Raw genomic sequence first — 24,368 nt, forward strand, 5'->3', positions numbered from 1 at the left:
TGTAATGAAAAGAAAGGCTAGAAAATTGTGGTTAGACTTTTTCCAGCAGAGCTGAAAAAAAGATGTCCATCCCCCTAGGATTCTAGAAAAAAAGCTGAGGCATGCTGGGAGTAGGAGGTGGGCTAGCTTGCAATTTGTTTACCAGTGACCAATTCACTTAGAGGTGGCAGTATAATCCGACAGCACATGACTTTCTGTGTCCCTCAATGGCAGAGAGAGAAATCTACATTAGCAAAACAGCAGGAATTGGAATGCAGGCATGAATTAATGGCTGACTTATTTTTGTAAAAGTAATCAACAGTCACCCTCTGTGACCTGAGATGTAAAGGTATAATAAACCACTTCCCCTCCAGTTTCTTTGTGAATGGTAGTAAGTGTGGTTATCTATGGTACCTATGTGGTCACAGGAAAAGGAACAAGGCCTTGTAAAGACACCTGAGAAGAATTCACTTTGAGCGGGTTGTACAGACCAAACATGAAATTGCTTTCCACAGAGTGGTAAATAAAAACCACAGCCTATTTTTAAAACCTATCATAATTATGCTTTCAGGTACATTTAACAATAGCTCAAACTGTTAACTGAAAATATGCTTTTTTAGCTTTTGATAGAAAGTGTTGTGACCCATGTTAGGTTATTATTGCCTTTTTTTGTACCTGCTGTGGAGTCTGAGCATACTAAATCCATTCAACATTTGTTGGTCTTCTCTGTGTTCACTGCCTATTTTTGACTATTTTTGACACATGGATATGACCTCTCCGAGGGCCAAGTTGTTTACCCTGGAATGTAATAGGGACCACATGGGACTATGTTGATTTTTTCTTTTTTTGTTCTTTTCTCCTTTACCCTCAGATAGATTGAAGTTGACAATATTATAAAGAGTGTGCAAATACTGTATTAGCATGCCAAATATGTGATTTTTTTCCTAATGGACTAATGGATAAGAATTCTCTAGTAAGCTAATACAGTAATAATGTATGTGTATGCACATCTGTACATGTATATATGAATTCATGTGCGTTTATATGCATGCTTACATTATCTATCTATCTATCTATCTATCTATCTATCTATCTATCTATCTATCTATCTATCTATCTATCTATCTATCTATCTATATATTAATTAACATTAATGTACATTAACATGTTTTAATATACCTTCCAGATGTTTATTTTATATATTTTTTTAACTTTTTTAAATCCCTTCTTTGGAATTAATTTTGGATTTGTTATATCTAGCCCAGTCATACATCTTCCGGAAGAAGTGGTCGTACAGTACCACAAAACGCATCAATGGTGTACCTGATCTCCTTTGACAAAATAAAGTGATTTACCAGAAATATCCAAAACTTCAGGACTCCAGGCACCTCTGTTTACCTTTCTTTGAAGATGTCCTTATTTTAGGAAAACCCACTCAGTGACTTCAAATGACATTGGGAGCAGGAGTGGTCCAGTCCCAAATCCCCCGGAGATATTCCCTAAAGAGCATTAAGGACGACTTCTCATCTTCGCGGGGACGGACATATTCCCCGCAAGCCTTTTGATATGGTTGTCTGAGTCCCCTTTCGAGGGAGATAACGCAACACAACTGATGTGAGTATCAGAATTCTGTTTGTACTTTGATAAGACTACACTGTGATCTCCATTGTTTTATTCTATTACCCTTTTTTGAAAGAATCTACTTTCCTTGCAGTATTAGCATAGTCTAGCTCTAGTTCATCTCTTTTGTCTATATCTGTATGTTTTGGATCTGATATAGTCTGCCATGGTTGGGGTTGTTTGTTTTGCTGTTTAAGTTATTTCTGTTCTACTGTCTCTACTGTGCAAAAGATTACAAAATAAATAAAGAAAGGTCTCAGATCATCTATGGTATTCACTGCTCAGGATAACAAATCAGACTCCTTCACTTGTTTTCACAGTGCAGCATGTAAAAGTGACAGGAACAATCTTTTTGGTTGCTCTGATGCAATTTTCCTATATTGTTCCTCGCGTAAGCTTTTGTTAACCCTTGGTATGAAAGCATTTAATTGTAATACACTTGGTGTGTAGAGTCAAGGTAAAGAAGCTTCTTAAGCATAAAGTGTGTATAAAACACATCACACATCACACACTGCAAAATTGCATTATTATGCTGTTTTTATGACTAGTGACATCAGAAATGGATGTATGTGGGAATGTCTCCAATGGGAGCACAAGAAGTAATTATGCCTCCCCCCATGTTTTGGATAGAGACTGACTGACAACTGTCTAAAAGGGATTTTCCAAGTAGCCGTAGGGTTCCGGGTGTTGGAGCGGCCGTGTTCAGCAGTACTAAGCAGTCTACAGTCCTCCTGCCTCCGCGTCCCTCGGCAGCACCATGCTGGCCCTCATCTACAAGCTGTTGGACTGGTTCAAGTCCCTTCTCTAGAAGGAGGAAATGGAGCTGACGCTGGTCGGGTTGCAATATTCGGGGAAAACCACCTTTGTCATCATCATAGAGTCAGGTCAGTTCACAGAAGACATGATTCCCACTGTTGGCTTCATCATGAGAAAAGTTACAAAAGGCAATGTTACTATCAAGGTTTGGGATATTGGAGGTCAGCCAAGATTTTGCAGTATATGGAAGCGCTACTGTAGAGGTGGTAATGCTGTTGTGTACAGCATTATACATTTTTTTTTAGGTATAGCTATACTTTAAGAGGTATTTAGGCAAGCAACACTAAAACAAAGAAGCATACACAGTAAAATGTGTTATTTAGTGCCCACTTTTACACCATTGTGCTGGACACTGGTCTATTGTATAATAAGAAAAGAATAATAAATGATCTTATAGTCATTTTAAAGTGTATTTGTATGTCTGACGTGCTTATTATGAGGACAGAGGGGAAAGAACCACACATGCTAAACTGATGCAACAAGGACAGCACTGTCAGCAGACACAAAGGTTAAAGCTTTGATCACGCTGATTGCAAAATTATATAATTAGAATTTGTAGCTTTTCTCAAATCTCATTCCACACTGCTCTAAACAAATGAAATGTAAATCCAATGTTGCTTTGGCATCATCTAAAACAGTAGTCCCCCTTGTTTATCTGTTTCCAATTAAGGGTGTCCTTACACACCAAAGGACAGACACATGAGCAGGCAACCCCTCACAAATCAAACAGACATCTTCATAACTATGCATGCTCATCTCAGTAGAGTGTACCCATTTACATCTGCAGCGGAGAAAGATGGAAGGAGAAGGAAAATGCAGCACAGCTATTCTGGGTACAGATACCATTGGGCAAGATTTGATCATATTCTCTGCTGGATGGTCAGTAGAGACTGTCTGCAGGTTCCATAGACAAGAAATGGTCACCTAATCTGGTCATAAATGCCATCAGAATTATCCACACAGTGCATAATATAATAGGTGGTTGTTTAAAAGGATGTGGCTCAAGCCAGTCAATGGTGACAACACTGCTCCTCCACAGACACAGTGTTGTCACTGGCAGGATCACCAGGTTAAAATAAATAAAGGAAAGCCTGAAAAAAGAAAACTAATGCAGTCATTATATATATGGTGACTGGTGAGCTGCAATATGTTATGTTTATGTTCTTGGATTTAGATATGAGGAGAAGGGAGATGTTCTATAGTGCTAACACACTTCCTGTCAAAGGGTGACAACTCTGTGTCAATGTAAACAGTATAGTGAGTGATGAAAATTAAGGAAAACAAGACTTAGAAGAAAAATAAATCCATTGCATCCAGAAGAACAGGTAAGCCGCAGTATAGTAGATTTTGTTCTTAGGTTTAGATATGCTTTAAGATTTTTTAGACTTCCTGATTTAGGGCCTGTGTCAATGGGCTTTGTGCTTGTGTGGATGGCATCAGTGGTTATGAGATCATTTAGAATTTATTGACAGGTGCATTTAACCTGCAGTTGACCTCCTTCTGACCTGACTTTGACCTGCTTCAAACCGGTTTTGCATTCCCATAGACTCACATACTATAGGTATGCCAAACCCTTCTGACGTGAACAAAAGCTTATCGAAAAAGGTCCTTAATTTCACTGGGCTTGGCTAAACCCTGGCCAATAGCCATTCCACAATCCAATAAGAGCACCTTTAATGGCCACTGAGGCAGGGGAATAGCAGCTAGTAGGGCTTAACCATGAAGTTTTGCCACAGTAACCGTTACATCTACATCAGATGTTTTTATCTAGTTACAATTAAAATTTAAAACAGTAAGGCCTGGTTCACACCTGGGCGTTTTGTAGCGCGTTCCTACGCTCTGCAAAACGTTCAAACACCCAAATCCTATTATTTCCTATGGGTATGGTTCACACCTGGGCGTATTACAGGCCGCATGAACGCGCTACAAAACGGCCTACGCCCAAAGAAGTAGAGGAGCTTCTTTGGGGCGTTTTTGTCGCGCGTTTCCATTGGGATACAGCCAAGTAGCCCTCGGAAATGCGTGTTTGTCGCACGTTTTTTTTACCACGAATCGCGCGACAATCGCGCGACAAACGCGCATATTCGATACGACTAAGTGTGAACCCAGCCTTACAATACTAATACAAAAACACCAGTCATGTTGTGGTGTCTGCTCTAAGGATCAACATTTACTTTCAAAAGTTGAAAATGACAAAATTCTTATTCCCTCTTAGGACAAGATTTTTTCCTGGTAAAACCTTCAGAGCTCAAAAGATAATTTGGAAGTTCTGAAAGCTATTAGTCAAGCTGCCTTATTTTGTGTATCTTTTAGCTGCCAAATCAACCAGCTGATATCTGAGGTATGCAAGGACATCCATCTATAATTTAATTGCTGTGCAGCATTCTCGTTCCCTTTAGTGAGACATGCCAACAAATTAGTCAGATCAGTCAGAGTCACTGTCACCATCAGGTATCAGTGTTCATCTACAATGCCATCCATTAATAGTTAAACTGTCACTATATATTATTATAAAATGAGGAAAAAGTTTTATTTGTATTATTTTTTGCGTATATGTCAGCCCATAATAAAAGCAGAGCGTTTTTTTATTTCAATTAAAACAGTGTAACAGTGTGGCTGCCAGTGATAGATGGATCCCCACTGACAAACAGGAGCTAATCAGATCCTGATCATGTGATGACATAGTGATCAACGCATGCCAAAGGCTCCATTCACAGCAGTGAAGCCTTCAGCATGCAGATGAACAATGCCACCATCATCCACATGTTTATTTACAGTGGCATGTATTTCATAGTTCAATTGTCACAGCGGAAATAATAATAGTATTAATAATAATATTAGTAAAACAATTAATTTAAGAAAATAGCAAAAAAAAAATGTGTACCAAATCAAAACGTTATATGTCTTTAAAATGATGCATTAAAATGATTTATGTGTGTAAGGAATTTATAAAATATATTACGTGAACTGACACATGCTGATGCTGCTATTTTTATCCTGAGCATCCAGACATCAATGGCTTCTGGCTATGAAAGGGTTTAGAAACATACTTGCAACCACCACAATGTGCTTGTACTTTAACAGTATAATTTGATAATGTCATTATATATTTATTTATTAATGTCATACTGATCAAACTGACAAGCCCAGATTAATAGATTCCTTTTCTTATGACAGTGTGTGATATAAAATTAATCATTCTATCTAACCGCAGAAAAATGTACCTAAACTTTTACTTTTTTTGTGGTTACATCTTGATTTGCTTGGTAAACAGTAATCCACAAAGCCTTACTGTGTCATTAAAATGCGTGTAATTATTCTTTACAACGGCGGGGAAACATTTTAGTAATGAATAATTGTTCTCTTCTTTATAAAAGACAAGCAGGCAGGCTACCACTTTACAATAGTACAACAAAATTATTGTATTCTGTGGAAATAATAAAGTTTTGTTCTATAACACACGTTTGTTCAAGTCATCTGTCAACATTTCTCTGGCGATCTACTGTATGTTGGCAAACATTCAATACAGCTCCCCCCGCCCCCCACCCCCCCAAACAAAAATGGACTTCAAGTAATTAAAACAAGCTCAACAGCAGCTGTGAGCTTGGTACCGTTTCTTCAGCCGACTGATCACTTTTATGCAGCTGTATAGGTATCTGTATGACCTATAAAGGCTTTCAAAGCATTGCATGCATACTATTTTGGGAACAGTCATTTCTTGGAGTTTCACGGACGCACACCATTTTAGGGCTTGACATGTTTGTTTATCTTTATTGCGCTGTGCAAACTGTTGGTGCTATGTAAATCCTGTATAATACTAATAATAATAATATCTATTTAATCAACACAAGCTCATCTTTTATATTTTACCAATAAATTCGTTATTATATTGTGTTTGTGTGCACTAAAATTAATTTTAATGGATATTTTTGCTGAATTTATTGATTTGATAAACAGTTCCGCAAATATTGCGCAACATAAGAAAATGCAACTGCCGCCATTTTTTTAAACATTTTATCTAGCAAAAAATACAGACTTTATTGAGTGTGTAAAAAATTAATTATTGCTCCAGACACAATGTCACACAGGGCATTTTATAGTATAGTTTGTACTGAATGTGCTGCTTCTGAACGAGTGATCCCCATTAAAGCACAACTCCAGCCAAAACCTTTTTGTTTGTGTTGTATAGAGTGGATAAAGTCCAAACTTTTTTTTTTCTATTTCTGTGACTCCTGCTGGAGATGTTAACCCTCATTTCCTGTTTATCTCATGGGTGTCAGACAAGACAGGAAACAAGAGAACACCTCCTTAGACAGTAATAAAAGCAATATTTAGGAGAGCATAGGGTGGGGTTAGAATTACTGTCTCTGCTTAGTCCCCTGACTTCCTATTTAGGTGATGGGTGTCAGACAGTGCAGGAAGTGAGGGGAGATTTCCTTAAAATAAACACCTAGCAGAGGTTCTAACCCTTCCCTCCTCTCTCCAAATTGAAAATGCGCTCCTAATAAAACAGTGTAAAATCTTCCATCTCCCAAATTAATACAGAGCATCATAAACTGGACATAGTAAATCACTTTCAAGGGATAGTACAATATGTCAGTTTAGGCAGTAACACATGAATGGCCGGATTTACTCTCTCTGCTGCCCCAAGGCCAGGCTCCTCAATGCGCCCCCCTACCCGCCAACACCTCCCCCCCTCATGGAGAATGTCAGACCTGCAGGCTGCATACAATGTCCCCAGGATCACTTGTACAAAACAAGCGGCGGCTTCCCCGCTGTAAATTTAGCTCTGCTTGCCCAAAGCAGGGCTAAATGTAGAAAACAACTACCAGCCCAGACATTGGGAGATAGGAATTCCACACCCCTGCTGCCCCTCTACTCCCTGCTGTCCTAAAGGACGAGCCTTGGTTCGCCTTGTTGGAAATCCAGCCCTGAACGCATGGCATCCATTCAGAAATCCTTTATCATTGACCTGTCCTAATAATGATTTGTAGCCACACGTGAAAACACCTTTTTGTTCATTGCACTGCCCTTACTAAACAGACCCAATGCAATGTTTCATTTTAAAAATAATGGATCCCGAAGATTGGCTGTACACAATGGCCAGTAGAGATGAACCAATTTTAGAAAGTTTATCCAATGATATGGCAGACCAGATGCAGGTTTTCTTCACCAGCCAGGTATTAACACATAGGGAACCTGTAAGGTGGTCTATTGAGCTGCATAAATAGTTCACTTGTATGATTGCATTGTGCAGCCTCACAGAAGAGGGCTATGATGACCCATACAAGGGGGTCAACATAGCCCTCACCCTTACCAACCAAATTCATGTAATAATATAGAAGTATTATGTTCCAAGGCAAGGCAGAGAATAATACAATTTTGACCCCGTGCCCTTCGGAAGTGCATCAAAGATTTACTGGAACCAACTCACATTGCTGATCACCGAGGGTCGGTCAGTAAGGATGGGCTTTCTGTATGGGAATGGGGGCCAGGGGAGAATGGAGCCTCCCCCCTTATTAGTGCAGATAATCAAAAGAATTTACATCATATATTTACTATACCAAGATTAAGACTGCCATATCACATTAGGCCTCCCAACAGCATTGTTACATATCTAGATAACAGTATCACTTTGTCCTCCGTATACTCCTTCTATAAGGTAAAAGGGTACTGTGAGTGTAGTGCAACTTATGCACCTACTTCTATCCTTTCCTGGTGTTAATAAATCATCCACTTGTGCATATCTATAAATCTTATTTAACTATAGTATTTTCTAAACATTTGAACTTTTCAACCTTAGTAGTGACCATACATAGGACAGTTTCCTTCCTGAAACACACACATCTGTAGCATCTCAAATTAGTCTTTAAACATTCTAAAGCATGATGTTCCGTAAATCTGTGTATATGGGTTGTATATCTGCATTCCACAACAAAAGTTGAAACGATTTGCATACAGCCTAGAAAACCATGGGAACAAAAATATTCTTCATTTTGAAAGGACTAAATTATTGCCTGATGTCGATTTGGAAAATATACATGGGATGTTTGTGTCTGATAAAACATCTAGTAATATTGATAGCAAAACAATAGGTGTAGAGATATCGGCATGTCCTTCGTTGGTTTGCTGGGATAGGTCAAGATTTTTACCCAACCAGTAAAACCAGCATATGTACACAGGAGGATGAAAGATCCGACCCACTCGCAGATTTTCATAGGCATCTGTCAACCCTTTAAATCTGGTCAATTATGGCAATCAATGCACAACATCTAAAACAATGTCTTCCAGATCTCACAAAGTAGAAGATTCAAAAGACATTGCTATAAACTAAGGGAATAATTAATACTCCAAAGAACAATTTGGAAGGAGAATAGTTTGGGCTTGTTTTGGAATATACATCCACCATCATAGGCAGCACTCTTATCTTTTGGTGGAAAGGGAAAATTATCTGCTCATATGAATCCAACATTAACAGACACATTGATGTTAAATTACCTTTGTATGATACATGCCATCCTAGTAGCATTAGACACTTATTGCGATGTCCGTGGACAGGCTGTGTGAGGGGGCCCCAAAACAAAATAATTGAGGGGCCACATCTCCCTAATCTCCACCTCATATGCAATTTCTCTAGTGATACAGAAAACAAATTGGTTTCATAAAATTACTTTGAGTTTACCAAACTATATGTACATTCCTTTATCAAAACAGGATATTGCTACTTGCATAAATCACTGTGCAAGCAGACAGCTGTGGGCCCTATAAACGTTGCATGGTCTGCTCTGGATTTAGACAATTGCGACACCACAGACCTTAGGCAAGCACAGTCAAAGAAAAAGATAAACAAGTGAAAACATCAAGCCAAGTGTTACTGCAGCCCAACCCCGGTGAAAGATTGCCATGATGTATACATTTGTCAAGTATGCAGAAAGTCCCAAGAAGTGGCCGGAGAAAGGTCCACTCTTTGGGACACGAATATCAATTCTGTGGTATCAGAGATCGATAAAGAAAGTCATGTCATTATATTGTTGTCCTGATGGACATTCTTTATTTTTGTCACAGGAAAAAGCTTCAATTATTCTGGTAGTACCCGGCTGTGATTAAAGTAGCTTAGTCCCCACGAGCATCATGTAAGTAGATTTCCATTACATAGAGACAGCTGGTCTCTTTACTATACACAACTCCTTATCCAGGTGAATGCACTCTCGTTGTTTTATTTTGCTTCTAGTCTTATACAGGTACTCTCCGCCTGTTTTCTTATTATTTTTGAGAGCGCAGAGCTTTTTTCTGTTTCCTGCCATAAATAATTTACCACCAGGGGCTAGTAAAATAGCAAACAATGTAGAACATACATAATACTCCTTAAGTTATATAGTGCAGCAGATAAGCAGTTTTAGCGGCAAACCTTTAACGTACAATTAAAAACCTCGGCCATTCAGTGAGCATACAAAAAAAGTGAAGGATCTAAACACATCCAGGACTCAGCATCAAAAACACTTTTCAGTGCAGCTTCTCAAAAATAAACAGATTGGAGAGACCATTTCTTCTCCTATGCCCTGGTCACCCTGAAGGTGCGATGGGTGGAGATACCGCTCCCCCTTTTACCTGTTGATCCTCTATCCCATCACCATTCCCTCCCCTCACACCACTTTAACCTTAGCCTTAACAATCATACACATGTGGACACCACCTCCAAGCTATTTTCTGATGCTCTGATTCCTCAAGACCCCTCCGCAGTAACATATCTATGTTGAGGTGGTACCCATGTACCATCTATCCTTATTCATTATAACCCTGTATTGAATTTCAAGCAACTTGAGACATTGTCATTTGTAAAACAATCATACAAAGATCAGTTAGTAAATGTCTGACCATTAACCCAAGTTTGTTGGCCTCTTTAACCTAAAACATGTAGCATACTAGATTTCAAACAGGTAATATAATAAGGGCTGTTTAGCATCTTTGAAGTCAGGAACTCACCATCTCTGAGGCTTGCTAAGACGAGCAGGGCCAGTACCGCTGTGCCCATTGTGCCACTCACTCCTACAGGTCAGCAGTGCTTATCCTGTGTAGTCCGATAAGAGATGAACTAAATCGTGCAGCTCCTTCCTGCCAGACCTTGGTGTTCTGAGAGCTGCATTTCTGGTACATCTCTTTTAACTGGGAACTTCTGTTTTTTAGCTCACCACAGATGTGGAGTCTTCTAGCCCAAAATAATGTCAATTTCTTAAAGCTGAACTCCAAGCACATGTAAAAGACACATTATTGTAGCTCAGTGTTTAATAATACATAATTAAATCTAGTTTTTAAGCAATCAGTGTAAGTACCTGGTCTGAATAGGGGAGAATCAGCACAAGTAGCCAATCAGTTGTGCTGCAGTACTCATATGCTAACAAGGGACATGCTAATTGTAGGGGAGAGCAGAGTGACAGAGAAATGAACTAATCAGTGTGATGCTTCTCCTTTCATTGTCCAGTCACAGGCTGCAGAAGGGACAAAGCCTGCAAACATTACTTAAAGCGCACCTGTGCCCATACTATGGTTATATTCTTAGCAAGCTTTAAAGTAAGCCATCCCCGACCTTTCAGGGTGCATTTATTGTACTTTTTAAATTGCTTTTTTAGTTTTTTATTCTTGAAGATCCTCAAAGAGCACAACAAAGAGTGTTGTTGTAGTTGGTGTCATGTTCTAGATGCTTTGTGATATGCCTTTAAAGGAGAACTATGGGGTTAAGGCTTTTCCCCATAGTTCTCCGAAGGGTAACGGGAGGACACAAACTAGCGTCCTCCCGTCACCCTAGGCTCATTATACCGCAAGCTGTAGCTTGCGGTAAATTGAGACGCCGCAGCTGAAGCGGATCCCGACAATTGTGCCGGGATCCACCCAGCTGCGTGACTGACAGCTGGCTCTGCCTATCTAGAGGCAGAGCCAGCTGTACCTGCCCCCTCCCCCGTCCGTTCCGCCAGTCAGCGCTGGTGGATCAGAGCGGGAAGGGGAGAATCCAGCCCCTCCCCTGTCACGGCAGAGAGCCGTGACAGGATCGAGAGGTGAGCGAACGCCAGGATGAACGCCAGAATCACAGGTCGGCAAGAACTATGAGGTGAGTGAAAAGCACTCGCCTCATAGTTCTCCTTTATGATTATTTGTGTTTTAGCTGTCTCTGGTATTTATTTCCACCCCTCCCCATAGTTTAGGTTTTAGTCTGTGTAGATAACTCCTCCCTTCTTCACTATGCTGCAGTCTGCATCTCAGCCACATGTCCTTTGCTGATGGATCACACCATTATCTTTTGACCTATCCTATGTTTGCTGTTGTAAAGATCTGCACAGTTTGGATTAAATGAGAACTATGTGAGTGAGTGAATTACGCTCAGCCCCAGTGGTGGACCTAAGGAACAAAGGGACCTGGTGCAAGATTTTTTCTCGGGTCCCCCAGAAGCCCGTTATCCCCCACCCACCCAGAGAAGCCCATTGCACAGGCTGCACTGGCAATAGGTCCGCCCCTGACTCTCTATATACACCGTGAGGAGTATAGCACACAGTGGTCTCTATATACTTAGTGGTCTCTATATACTCAATGATCTCTTTATATACACTGATCTCTATATGCACACTGATCTCTCTATATACACTGATCTCTATATACACACTGATCTCTCTACATACACACTGATCTCTCTATATACACTAGACATGTGCGATTCGTTTCGTTCCGAATCGAAATTCGGACGGATTTTCGGAAATTCGGACATTCGGATGCATCCGAATTCCGAATTACAGACATAACGAATGCAAACGAATCCGAATTTCCATTTCCGAAATTCGGTAGCGTTAGTACGAACGTTCGTTTCGTTTTCTGTTCTTATTCGTTTCTTATTCGTTTCTTATTCGTTTCGTTCGTTGGAGCAAAGTGACATTAGAGAAGGAGAAAAATATTTTCCCCCCCTCAAATGTCACTTTTGCTGCAAACGAACGAAACGAATAAGAAACGAATAAGAACAGAAAACGGAACGAACGTTCGTACTAACGCTACCAAATTTCGTCCGAATTCCGAATCCGAATTGACTTTCACATCCGCATCCTGAAAAACGAAATAACACAAATCCGAATTTAAAACGAAACGAAACTAAACAAATGTTTTGGCAGTGCACATGTCTAATATACACTGATCTCTCTATATACACACTGATCTCTCTATATACACTGATCTCTATATACACACTGGTCTCTCTATATACACTGATCTCTATATACACACTGATCTCTCTATATACACACTGATCTCTCTATATACACTGGTCTCTCTATATACACTGATCTCTCTATACACACTGATCTCTATATATACACTGATCTCTATATACACACTGATCTCTCTATATACACTGATCTCTATATACTCAGTGGTCTCTATATACACTGATCTATATATAAATACAGGTACATACATAGAAGAGGTAGAAAACTGCATATGGCGGGAAATCAATACAGGCAAATAGAAGTCATAGAAAATGTTGTTCTTATATAGTAGAAGTAAATACAGGTAAAAGTAAGGTAATACAGAAATTTTTTGTGTTGCATAGGGGGAATAGATATTGGCACTTAGAAGCAATAACACGTAAAATACAAGTGAAGGTTATGCAGCAATGAGCCTGTTGGTAAGCAGAGGAAAATTACTGCCTGAGCATATACTATGCAGGAATACTCACATGCCATCGCCACGGGAGCTCTCAACTTACGGTCCTCCGGTTTTCCAGGTGCCTGCCTGCCGAAGTGTGACATTGAAACTGTCACACGCCGGCTCTATTGATTGGGAAGTGAGTGAAAACATACCGCTGATCCGCTCACTTCCCGATCATCTCCCTGCAGAGAGTGGTCACTGTCAGTCAATTAGCTGTTTGGTGAAGGAGGAAGGACAGCCAAATTAGCAATGTTAAAATACTGGAGATGATATAAACTTTACATGCTTAAAAGCCTTGTCACCTTTTGATTAGACACAAGCTGCTGACCATGCACACTGTCATTTTAAATTGCAAATATTATCCAACAGATCAATGCACTCTGGAAAATGTCCATGCCATATAGATATGAGTATACAGTATAAAATCTTAATAATAGACATCCTTGATCTACCTGATCTTTTTTACACGCGAAAGGTGATAGAATGTGGTTACAATTGCTGTGCATGTGACCAACATACCTGAACTGTCTTCATCTGTGCTAGGTTTGATGGAATGAAGAATTCTGACAAAACCCAACTCAGTGAAAAAAGCAGCAGAGTGATGAGCTCATCTTTCTTTTAAGCTTCTTTTAATGTTAGAATTTCATACAGGCGTTTGTACAATAAATCTCCTCAGAACATTCGATAATGCTATCAGAGACTTGACGAACCTTGTTTGAAATTTCGTTTGTTTTTAACATTTGATTTTTTTTTTCCCAAACAAAAAAAACATTCACTGTTAGAATGTTGGTTTGAGAAAAAATTGCCGTCCTGCTCCTTTCGGACGATTTTGTTTGAAATCGGTTGCTGACTTGATCCCATTAACTATAACAAAATTGAACGAACGCTCCGAGAAAAACATTTTTCTAAGGGAGTTCCACTGGTGTAGAGCTAGCTTTACTCTGCTCTCTCTACCTAAGAACTGATTGGCTCCTCGTGCTGCTTCTTCTTCTAAGACTACAGCCTTGCTATACAGATACTGCTAGAGGCTGATACCAGGTCAAATTCAGGTACCTAAAATTGTTGCATTCAAAGAATACATTTAATGATGTAATAATGATTAAGAACAACATTAATCTGTGTCTATATATCCACCTAGAGTTCAGCGTTCAACTTTACACATTCCATTATTTCTCAGAATCCAGAGATTAAGTACCACAATGGCTCAATGGCTACAAAACAGAATCATGATGACTGCTCAGGTTATGGTGATTCTGTAAACTTCAGGGTGTATTATAAAAACCACATTAAAGTGTCAGTGGAGTTTTTTAGGAGGCGACAGACTCTGATTTAAGAAAAAGTAAAATATTTACTCACAATTTCATTTAAACAGTCCATAGATTCAATTAAAATCATACATATAAGGTATTTGTCTCAATTCTGCCTCACTGCCACATTAATACAATTTGTGCAATGTTTATACTATTCATATATTAATCATAAACATGTAAACAGATATTCATAATCTTATCCCATTTGTCTTGATTCATTGTGGCAATAATTCATGGATTTCCAACGCGTTTTCACTGGTAAGCTTCCTCAGTGAATAGAAGGGAAGAATCTATTATAGATGATAATATTTTTCATCACATAAACATAATTTGTAGTGCATCACATCGTTAGTTAACTTATATGATAGGAGTATATATGCAGGACATATATGGGCTGAGTCTCAGTGATATGTCCTAATCACATTTTGACACATACAATATGGATATGGTCACTCTAGGATTAAATTGATCTGTCTGTTTTAATGAGATTTAATGAGATTGTGAATACATTTTGTACTTTTTCTTAAATCAGAGTCTGACGCCTCCTATAAAACCCCACTCACACTTTAATGTGGTTTTTGTAATACATATTGTAATAGGGGTGGGGTCTCAGACCATCTGGAGGTTTCGGGTATGTGGAGTACCACTTGAGTAAATAATTGTAAACTTCAGGGTAAAGCCCCGTTCACATTGAGCGATTTATCGCGTGGTAATTCCCGCGATATCGCGGCAAATTACCGCGCGATATCGCGTTTCAATGCATTTCAATGGGGCAAAGGGTCCTGCTGTCGCGGGTCGTGTGTCGCCACAGCAGGACCCTTTTTGCAGCGGATTTAGCCACGATTCAAGCTTGCTCAATGCAAGCTTGAATGCGATATCGCGCAATATGCAAATCGCGCGACAAACGCGCGATTTGCATATCGCGCAGTGGGAACGGGGCCTAAAGATGTGCGGAGTGTACTAAAAGCTTCTGATTTGTCCCTACACTCTTAGGCCCCATTCACACTGCGCGATTCGCAAATCGCGCGTTTGTTGCGCGATTTGTTGCGCGATATCGCGCAAATGCTTGCATTGAGCAAGCGAGAATCGCGGCAAAATACGCTCCAAAAAGGGTCCTGCTGTAGCGACACACGACCCGCGACAGCAGGACCCTTTGCCCCATTGAGATGCATTGAAGAGCGATATCGCGCGGTAAATAGCCACGATATCGCGGGAATTACCGCGCGATAAATCGCTCAATGTGAACGGGGCCTTAAGGAGGAAGAGACTACCTCCATGTCATACCTACTCTCAATTTACTGCCACAGATACGTTTTGTGTTTCAGACCCATTCATTTTTAATAGGCTATTTAACGCAGTGTGCTTCAGCACATGACAACGTGTGCATTATAGCACACTATGTTCTGGTGTACATGTAGCCTTAAATACATTTCACTAAATATCATTGTACTTTCACTTAGCAAAAGAGATGCTTGAGTGATAAGAATATAACGTGTATTATAACTTTGGTCATAAATGAATAAAGAAACCTTTAACCCTTATCACATACTCACATTTTAACATTTATTAAAAAGCTGTCTGTATGAGCTATAAATCATTGAGCTGATTTAACCCATAGCAACCAAGCACAATGTGTTGTGGTTTACTGGTCTAACAGGAAACTAGAATGGTTTTTATCCAATTTTATTAATTTCTTTTACTTTATAATTGTTTTGACTTTTTGCATACCTGTATTTTTGTTGTTGTTATACATATATTCATTCTTTATTTTAAAAATAAACATTTAACAATACTAAGAATTCCAATAGCACTATGGGCCAAAAATGAGACATCAAAGCAATGCCTCTCTGCCGTGTACCTCTTCTGTCTGATTGATACTGCAGACTGACTTGTCCAATATGAGATTAGTAACTGGGATCCATAATTTACAGAATATAAAATGCACCCTGAGCTACAAAAGAAAAAATATATATTTTTTTCCATGACCATAAAAAGAATGTACAACATTTCTTTACATCCCTCTTAACTAAAATTAACAAAAACTGGATTAGTTTCTGGATTAAGTTAAAAACATTTTTTAACTACATTTTCAAATATTCCTTTCTAGCAAAGTGTCCATAAACTTTTCAAGTTTTGAACAGCACGTTTTAAAATAAGAAACAAAGTAGAATCACAGAAGACAGTGTTTCCTTTGTTCACAAAAGTCAAAATCTCACACAAATGTTACAACAAAGCTGATCTAGTGCTGCAATTTATCTAATCTGTTAAGAACAGACAACAGAGGTGGGGGAGGCGATAGGAGAAGAATTTGCTGCACCGTTCTCTAATCCTACTTGGTATATTTTTATGTTTTCCTTATTATGATCAGAATTAAAAAGATGCCTAATTTAAGGGTGTATTTATTTATTTGCCATTAACCCACTTTCTGTGGGCCCAAGGTGTCATAGACACTTCTGGAGGTGCTTCATCACGTTGCCCATCTCTCACATCATAATGCTGTAGAAAAGGGCACTGATGTTTTATCCTCAGTAGTGGATCCCCTACCACTGGAGGATAAAGAGACAGTTAATTTTTTCCTGCCATAATTCCTGAATCCATTGTTCCTGTCCATCTGGGAGTTTTGGGTATTCCCACCCAACTTTGCCTTTTCCAGGTCCCACACAGCAGACCTGGGAACTCAAGTACACACACCTCACCAATAGAATCCCTGACTACTTTAAAACTAAAATAATTGGGTGGATTGACGCTTGAAGTCTTGGAGTCTGGTTTGGAATTTTTATTGTTTATACCAAATTTACCTGAGTAACCTCTACCAGAAATGATTGCATAACACTTTTGCGTGCTAGAAGTATTGAGCAATAGTGGTTTGTGTACGTAAAATATTACCACATATACTGTTCACTGTTTTGGTTCCCATTTTTAATTTTAACTTAACTTTAACTTTCTTAACTTGTAGCAAGCTGTAATGAAACATATAAGGTACACAGTAACAAAACAGTCTTTATTTTATAAAAGCCATATTTAAAGTAACTCTCAAAAAATAAAAAATTAAACAGAGAAATAAAACTTTTGGCTGGTGAGACAGCCCATCATGGGTAGGAATGTGTGGGATGCGGGAGGTAGTGGGCATGCTACTACATCAGCAGGTTCTGCTGAAGTTTTACTGCCCCAGACTGGCTTTTAGGCAGAACTCTGGGGAAGTTAAACTCACCCCGGGGTGACACCCGGTGCGGGTACCGGGTGACACCCCGCAGTGACTTCATCGCGTACGCGTGTGACATCATCGTGCACGTGCGTGATGACATCACGCGCGGTACCGCTGTTACCTGCCGGCGGCCATCTTGGTAGTGGACGCCAGCAGAGAGAGGAGGGGTCCATCACCCGGCGGGATGAGGTATCCCGCCGGGTCCCCTCCTCTCTCACTCGCTTCTGTCCGGCTCTCGGCCCTTGACCGTGTGCCCGACTTTTCAGAGGGGGTGACAGCAAAATGACTGTCAGTAATTTTGCTGTCACCCCTCCAATGGTGTCACCCGGGTGTGTGCCACACCCCCCGCACCCCCTTTGTGACGCCACTGTACTCACCTAATCCTGGGAGCAGGCCGGCTCTTAGGCTGATCTTTTCTGCTTCGCTCTCCTCTGCTGCAGCGGTTCCTGAGACACTACATCCAGTATATAGTATTCGAGGATGCTGAGGGACATAGCATTAGCAACGGAGGAGGAGACAGGCAGGAGGGAGCGCTATCAGAGCTGACCATATCCGAGGTTCGGGCAAATATAACTTTTTTTTTAACCTAGACACAAATTACCCACTGCAAGGGTTAAGAATTTTTTCCCCATAGTTTTTTGTTTAACAGCAAGGCTGTTGCAGGTACTAAGCACTAGCACTTTATACATGACAGGTTTGCTTTAATTAGCATCTATAAGATGATACTGGTCCAATAGCACTGTAATGAATGACATAGTAATACAAAAGGCCTTTATTGAGAGTGTATGTACTTCAAAATAGTAATATATTGTCTTTTAGCAAATATAATCACATTTTATGTACAATTCAGAATAATAACATGAACATATAAAATTCTACTGTAACATGGTACCCATGAAAACTAGTACAGCCATGAGATCTGTTATCTAGAAACCCGTTGTCCAAAAAAAAATTGCTGATGATTAAAGAGGCCAAACATACAAACATGTTCTCTTATTATAGCTGGTCTCCTTCATCTCTAAGCTAAGCTCAGCAACCAATCAGATTACAGTATTTTTAAAGATGAAAAAATCTAGTTGAGGCAATTTCTAAAATAAAGTTTAGGCCAAAAGAAAGAACTATAGTACACATTTTACAGTGTTACAATAAAAAAAAATGTGTTCTACATTCCTTATTTAATCGTTGGTCCTGCCCCCTGCCATGGCATAGATCACATAGCAAGCCATTTTACCTATCACACTATAAGTGACCTAACATAAATCTTCCTTTTTATTCCATTATCTGTTTTGCCATGGCAGTCTGATTGCTGTGATTCTTAAAGGAAAAGTCCACCCTTTTAGAATGTAAGCCTTCACAGGCGGGGCCCTCCTTCCCATCTTGTCTTGAATTGTATTGTAATTGTAATGTCTTTCCTATGTTGTAAAGCGCTGAGCAAACTGTTGGCGCCATATAAATTCTGTATAATAATAAATGGACACATATTCATAAAGGAAAAAATGTGCATTTATTATATTTTTGCATTGGATCCAGTAAAGCATTGCAATTGTGATCAGTGGACCGTTGGAGGAAGAATGAATGAATGAATGACTACAAGCGTCACCACACTTGTGTTCCAGCTGCGGAAGGCTGATGGGACTTTTATCCATGCACAGCTGTGCCATTTTCAAAAATCAACAGCAGCCTATGGGATGATGACACCCAGCAAGTGGGTAGAATGGAACACGATGAGGGTGGGGGGGTTTGGATGTGACCATGTTTCATGTTACACCCTGAATATGAGTGTAATATGAAACATGGTCTGAAAGGTAAACTTAGCTTTTAAAGGAGAAGTATTGGGAGAGTAAAATGTACTCTTCCCAACATTTGGACACACTACAGCAGCCACACACCGACTCTATAGATCAAGAACAGTCTTCTACCTGCAGACAGCAGTGACTGCCAGTCACCGCTCCCTGCAGGGATTCCCCCCTCCCTTCTCTGTTCCTCCAGCGCTCATTGGACAGACAGAGGAGGGGGCGGGCACAGCTGGCTTTGGCAGTTGCCCGATATATGCTGAGTTTGGGTCACAGGGGGACATTAGTAAATGTCCTCCTGTGATCCAAAATAGAACTGAATAGGGACAGAGGCCAGGCATTTTTCATTTCATTTTAGAGCAGCTCTTACAAAATGACACGTTGCATCTGATTGGTTACAAATAAGCATTGATTACAGTTTCATTTCCTTCATTCTTTTCTAGAAATTGCACTTCAGATAGCAAAAATGCCCTTTTATTGGACAAAGCTTGATTGCAGCAAAGATTTCAGATAAGAGATTTCACACCTGTACATGGAGAGGTGAAGTCAACCTTATATAAAATTGACATAAGAGCCGTCTGTCTCTTTACATAGTGTCTCTATTTATGGGAAGTTATTGTGAAGTGGAATTCTGACTCAGTGGAAAGTTCTGTGCAGAAATAACGTACCAAACAAAAGATGATTAAAGAACATAATACATATTGTAACGTTATTGCAGAGAGACGGTCAGCAATGGCATTACATTGCATATCTGTAATTTGAATAGACAATACATGTAACCCCCTCACTTGTGTTTTCCCACCTTATGAAATCATTGTACAAGTAGATAAAATAGAACCATGGACACTTTTTTTTAGTTTTGGATGGAGTGGGGAAGGTTTAGAACCTCTGTTAGGTTTGTATCGATGTCTGTGTCCCCATTGGGGAAATTCACCCCCACTTTTTGTCCTGGTGACAACCGAAAGAAAATCAGGGAAATCAAAGATTCTGTAGTTATCAATGGAAGAAGAGCAGAGGTGATGTCTTGGAATGAGAACAAATGTTCCGGTGACACCTGTCGATATGGGATTTCACTTTGGGGAGATTTCCTCTCGCTTCTTGTTCTGTCTATTTAACAGGAAGTGGGGTGAAGTCTCCTTAATGGGATACAGACAGCCAAAAAATCTAACATAGTACAACCTACCCCATTTGCTTGAAAATAATTAAAAAAAACTTTTGGCTGGAGTCTGGAAAGGTTCTCATTCATCCAGGCCATTGTATATCTGTAAAATATAAATCAAGGCAACTGGACTTGCTGTATTTTTCTTGAAGATGTTTCGCTGGTCATCGGACTAGCTTTCTCAATTTAATTATTTCTGAAATGAGAAAGCTAGTGGGATGACTGGCAAAACCTCCAGTAACCGTGATTTATTTTTACAGATATACTTTTGGCCGGAGTTTTACTTTAGTTAAATAGCCTAAATTATTTCTTAGTAATGAGACGCCACATGTCAGATGAAATCTAAAATCAGGCTTGCAGAGAGTGCAAGCTGAGAGTAAGAGTAGGGTACTTTGAAGGCAGGTAATAAAACATTTCTAAGGATGAGTTCCAACTTTGTATTTTGATATAAATTCCTGTTATGCATATTCATCAATTTGACAGACATGCTGTTTCTTAAGATGAACTCCAGCTAAACAGATAATAGTATGCGGAAACACATATAGGAAGCTAGCAAAGGATTTTTTTATTCATACAGTTTTGAGCAAGACATCTCTGCTGAGCTGGTGACCTGATTTTTCTCCATTGTAGTTAGAACAATACAGCTTGATCACCTCCTTGCCACCAGTCTGTGATTGATCAGTAAAAATGCAGCAGCAGACTGATGAGGTCATCCCTGTACTCTCTCCTCCTGTCTGCATGTTCCTTGTCAGCACATGTTCATGTAGAAGAACCTGATTGGGCCCTGGTGCTGTCCCTCCCTCTCCTATTCTGATTACTGTTGTTCAGAGTATTACAAGAGAATGATACCAAGTAAATTCAGTTATTATCACTAGTTGCATTTAAAAATACATCAAATTCATTTTTAATGAATACATAACTATCTATTATTGCTTTTTGCTATCTACCTGGAGTTCATCTTTAAGGTGTATTTCCACTTTTGCAGTCAAATTTGAGAAAACCCTTCTATATGTTTGTTACGTGTTCCCATTCATCCAACGTAACGAAAAATTATTAAAACAAAATTCTTCTCTTTTAGATATTTTATTGCAGCAGGCATCATGTCTGATTCCAGGTTTTTCTGAGCACCTTCACAGGGATCTGTCCTGATAGAAGGATTTAGGACTGAAATTTGAGGACTGTGTTTCTCTCATTAACTTCATTAACATACAATGCAAACCTCTCACAGCCCCGCCTAACATTACAAAAAAGGAGAAGCGAGTAGAAATTTTAACCCCTAAGAAGCCAAGAAACCCTAACCCGAGTGAAAGCAATTTAAACTGCAAGAAGCATTTTTTAAAAATATTTGTTATCCCAATTTGGTTGCGAAAGTGGAAATACACTTTAAGCTACCCTTCAGGTACATTTTTTTTAACTAAAAATATTATGTCCACATTATATATATGGATTCTGTTTTTTTAAACTGATTAATATATGATTGAAATTGCAAGTTAGTAGATAAATGTGAATATAGATGGCGTCACAAATGTTCCATATATTTGTAGTAATAATAAAGTGAATAAAAATGGACATGCAAATATTCTTTCATGGCTGAGTTGTTTGCAAAAAATATATAGAAGTACGAGTGCTACGTGCTACGAGTTAAACATTAGGCCAAGAAGTCAGTCACAGACAGACCTAAGGCCTATTTAGATTTGTTACTGGGTAAAGCGTGTTGCCTTCCCTGAAATAATCTGCAATATTTTTTCTTCTTATCTTTTCATTTTTTATTTTTTTTGGCTGACGGTCCAGCCGTCAACATAACATTATATTCCGAAGGATTTTTTCAGTACATATAGAGCTGTGTACAAAGCTGCATTTTCAGTTTCTGAGATTGAAGGAGTTGCAGATTCACTGACTATTCTGTTCAGAAGGATACTGCTGGACAGGCAGATTGCTCTAACAGCCACTTCCCTTTTATAGCTGTAGGAAGCCTAGATTTGACTCTGTGGTGCATCCAAATTTAATAGGTATGAGTTTCTAGCCCAGAAGCTAGAGCCTATTTCATGTCCGGAAAACAGAAGTTGTCATATGAGAACTGCACGCAGTAATGCAGTATCCTCATTTAATCCCTACTTTCTTCCCTGCCATTCAATATCCAAGTCTATCTGTTGGCCTCAAAAGTCAGAGGAGACCTTTTCTGGCCACAATGTATTTTTTCGGACCATGATAGAATCTTTACAAAGCTAAGATGTGCTATAATTTGCAGGTAGTATGGATTATGCAATCATAAATAAATACTGTACTTTCCCATGTACTAGCAAGATAATGTGGACATGTTTCCTATGTCCTACTACAGCTCCAAACTGGCCATATTTTATTAAACTACATCCATTGAACCAAGTCACATTCCTTCTGGGACAGTTGGGAAGTTAGAGAATGATGTTCCTTGTGCTTCCATCAATCATAGTTAGAGATGTCACCAGTTCCTTCAATTCTAGAAGTGCATTAGTCATCTTGGCAGTGAAATCAGCAGAAAGAAATAAGTGGTGGAATGATGCACATGGCCACTTATGCTTGCCAGATATCTGTACTTTATGCTTCTGACAGTTTCTCCTTAAGGTGATGTTTTCAGTAACATGCCATTCAATGCTTCATTAAAATAAATGCTCAAAATAATCTGTTATATTGCACATTTCTTTATAGTGTTACACTTGGAAAGTAAGATCAACGTTTGTAATACTGATTTGGCATCTGTGGCTTTGCCATCCAATGGTTTGACCACAATACCTTTAAAAAAGGCTATATAGTTGGAGTTAACATCCTTAAAGATTAAAGTGGGCCAGTAAAGTGTGCTAAGATTGTAGAGTTTGTTCATTTCTTTGGTCATCAACTCCAGGTGATGGACCTGGTCATCTTTGTGGTGAAAAGTTGGAATAATCAGAAGATAACATTTTCTTGTACCTTGATGCATAAAAACTTAATTGCAGCTGATGGTCATTGCCAAGTCTTGTTATTTTTAATTTGCTACAGGAAACTTTCCTCTTCCTCATGAGGTTGCTCAGCTTGCTGAAGATCACTCTCCACATCTTGTTCTGGCTGTCTCAGAGGACTGTCGCAGGAGATTGTAGATGATGTATTCCCTTCTTGCAGAGTAGAACTGTGTGATAAATTGAAAAGAAAGAACAATAGTTTTAAATGCTCACAAACATGTCAATGCAAAGATATATTTGCTCTTCAAAACCAAAAATGATCATGTGTTACAATTTATGCACTTTTATCAAGAATCTAGGGAGACTTCTCGTCATAAAATTAAAAGGTTAGACCACCCATTACTTATTTCAATCTCATTGCTATGGAACTCTAGTGGTGAGATATCTGCTCTTTAGTTCTTGCACTGCACCTGCAGTGTCCACTCTCCCTGTTGGATTTTTCTTTATTTTATATCATGAAGAATGTTACAGGAGGAGCTGAAACACACAAAGGTGGGCATGAAGAGCCAAAACTCCCAGGTGGGCAGAAACAGATTTCAGAATTATTGCAGGAAGATCTCACTGTTGCAGAATCGAAGACACATATAAAGCCAGTAGCTGACCCATTCCATCGGCATTCATCAATAACTAAACTTAAAGTGACACTAAACTCTGGAGTTAAATCTTAAAAATTCTTTAATACTTGTGGGTGGATCGACCCTTTGAGGGTCACCGTTGCAGAGAAAGAGACATAGTTATTGGGGTCAGGTTCCCTTGTAAAACTCACCATACATATTACAATCTGACCATTGGTTATAGTATAAGTGGAGTGGGTGGAGAAACAGTTTTTCT

General features: G+C 39.3%; 2 protein-coding genes across 2 annotated transcripts in view; both read right to left on the bottom strand.

The window, feature by feature from the left end:
• Window positions 1–10,512, bottom strand: part of CSF1R (colony stimulating factor 1 receptor) — a 71,517-nt gene extending 61,005 nt beyond the window's left edge. The window contains exon 1 of the mRNA XM_018554945.1: window positions 10,399–10,512. Within this exon, the coding sequence (XP_018410447.1) occupies window positions 10,399–10,447 (49 nt within the window). The 5' untranslated portion in view covers window positions 10,448–10,512. The remainder of the gene's footprint in view (window positions 1–10,398) is intronic.
• Window positions 10,513–22,869: 12,357 nt separating this feature from the next.
• PDGFRB (platelet derived growth factor receptor beta) overlaps window positions 22,870–24,368 on the bottom strand; it is a 53,277-nt gene continuing 51,778 nt past the window's right edge. Inside the window, exon 22 of the mRNA XM_018554956.1 lies at window positions 22,870–23,704. Coding sequence (XP_018410458.1) covers window positions 23,572–23,704 — 133 coding nt within the window. The 3' untranslated portion in view covers window positions 22,870–23,571. The remainder of the gene's footprint in view (window positions 23,705–24,368) is intronic.

This window comes from Nanorana parkeri, unplaced genomic scaffold (assembly GCF_000935625.1).
Source record: "Nanorana parkeri isolate BGI_ZX_2015 unplaced genomic scaffold, ASM93562v1 scaffold179, whole genome shotgun sequence".
NCBI classification, from domain to species: domain Eukaryota; kingdom Metazoa; phylum Chordata; class Amphibia; order Anura; family Dicroglossidae; genus Nanorana; species Nanorana parkeri.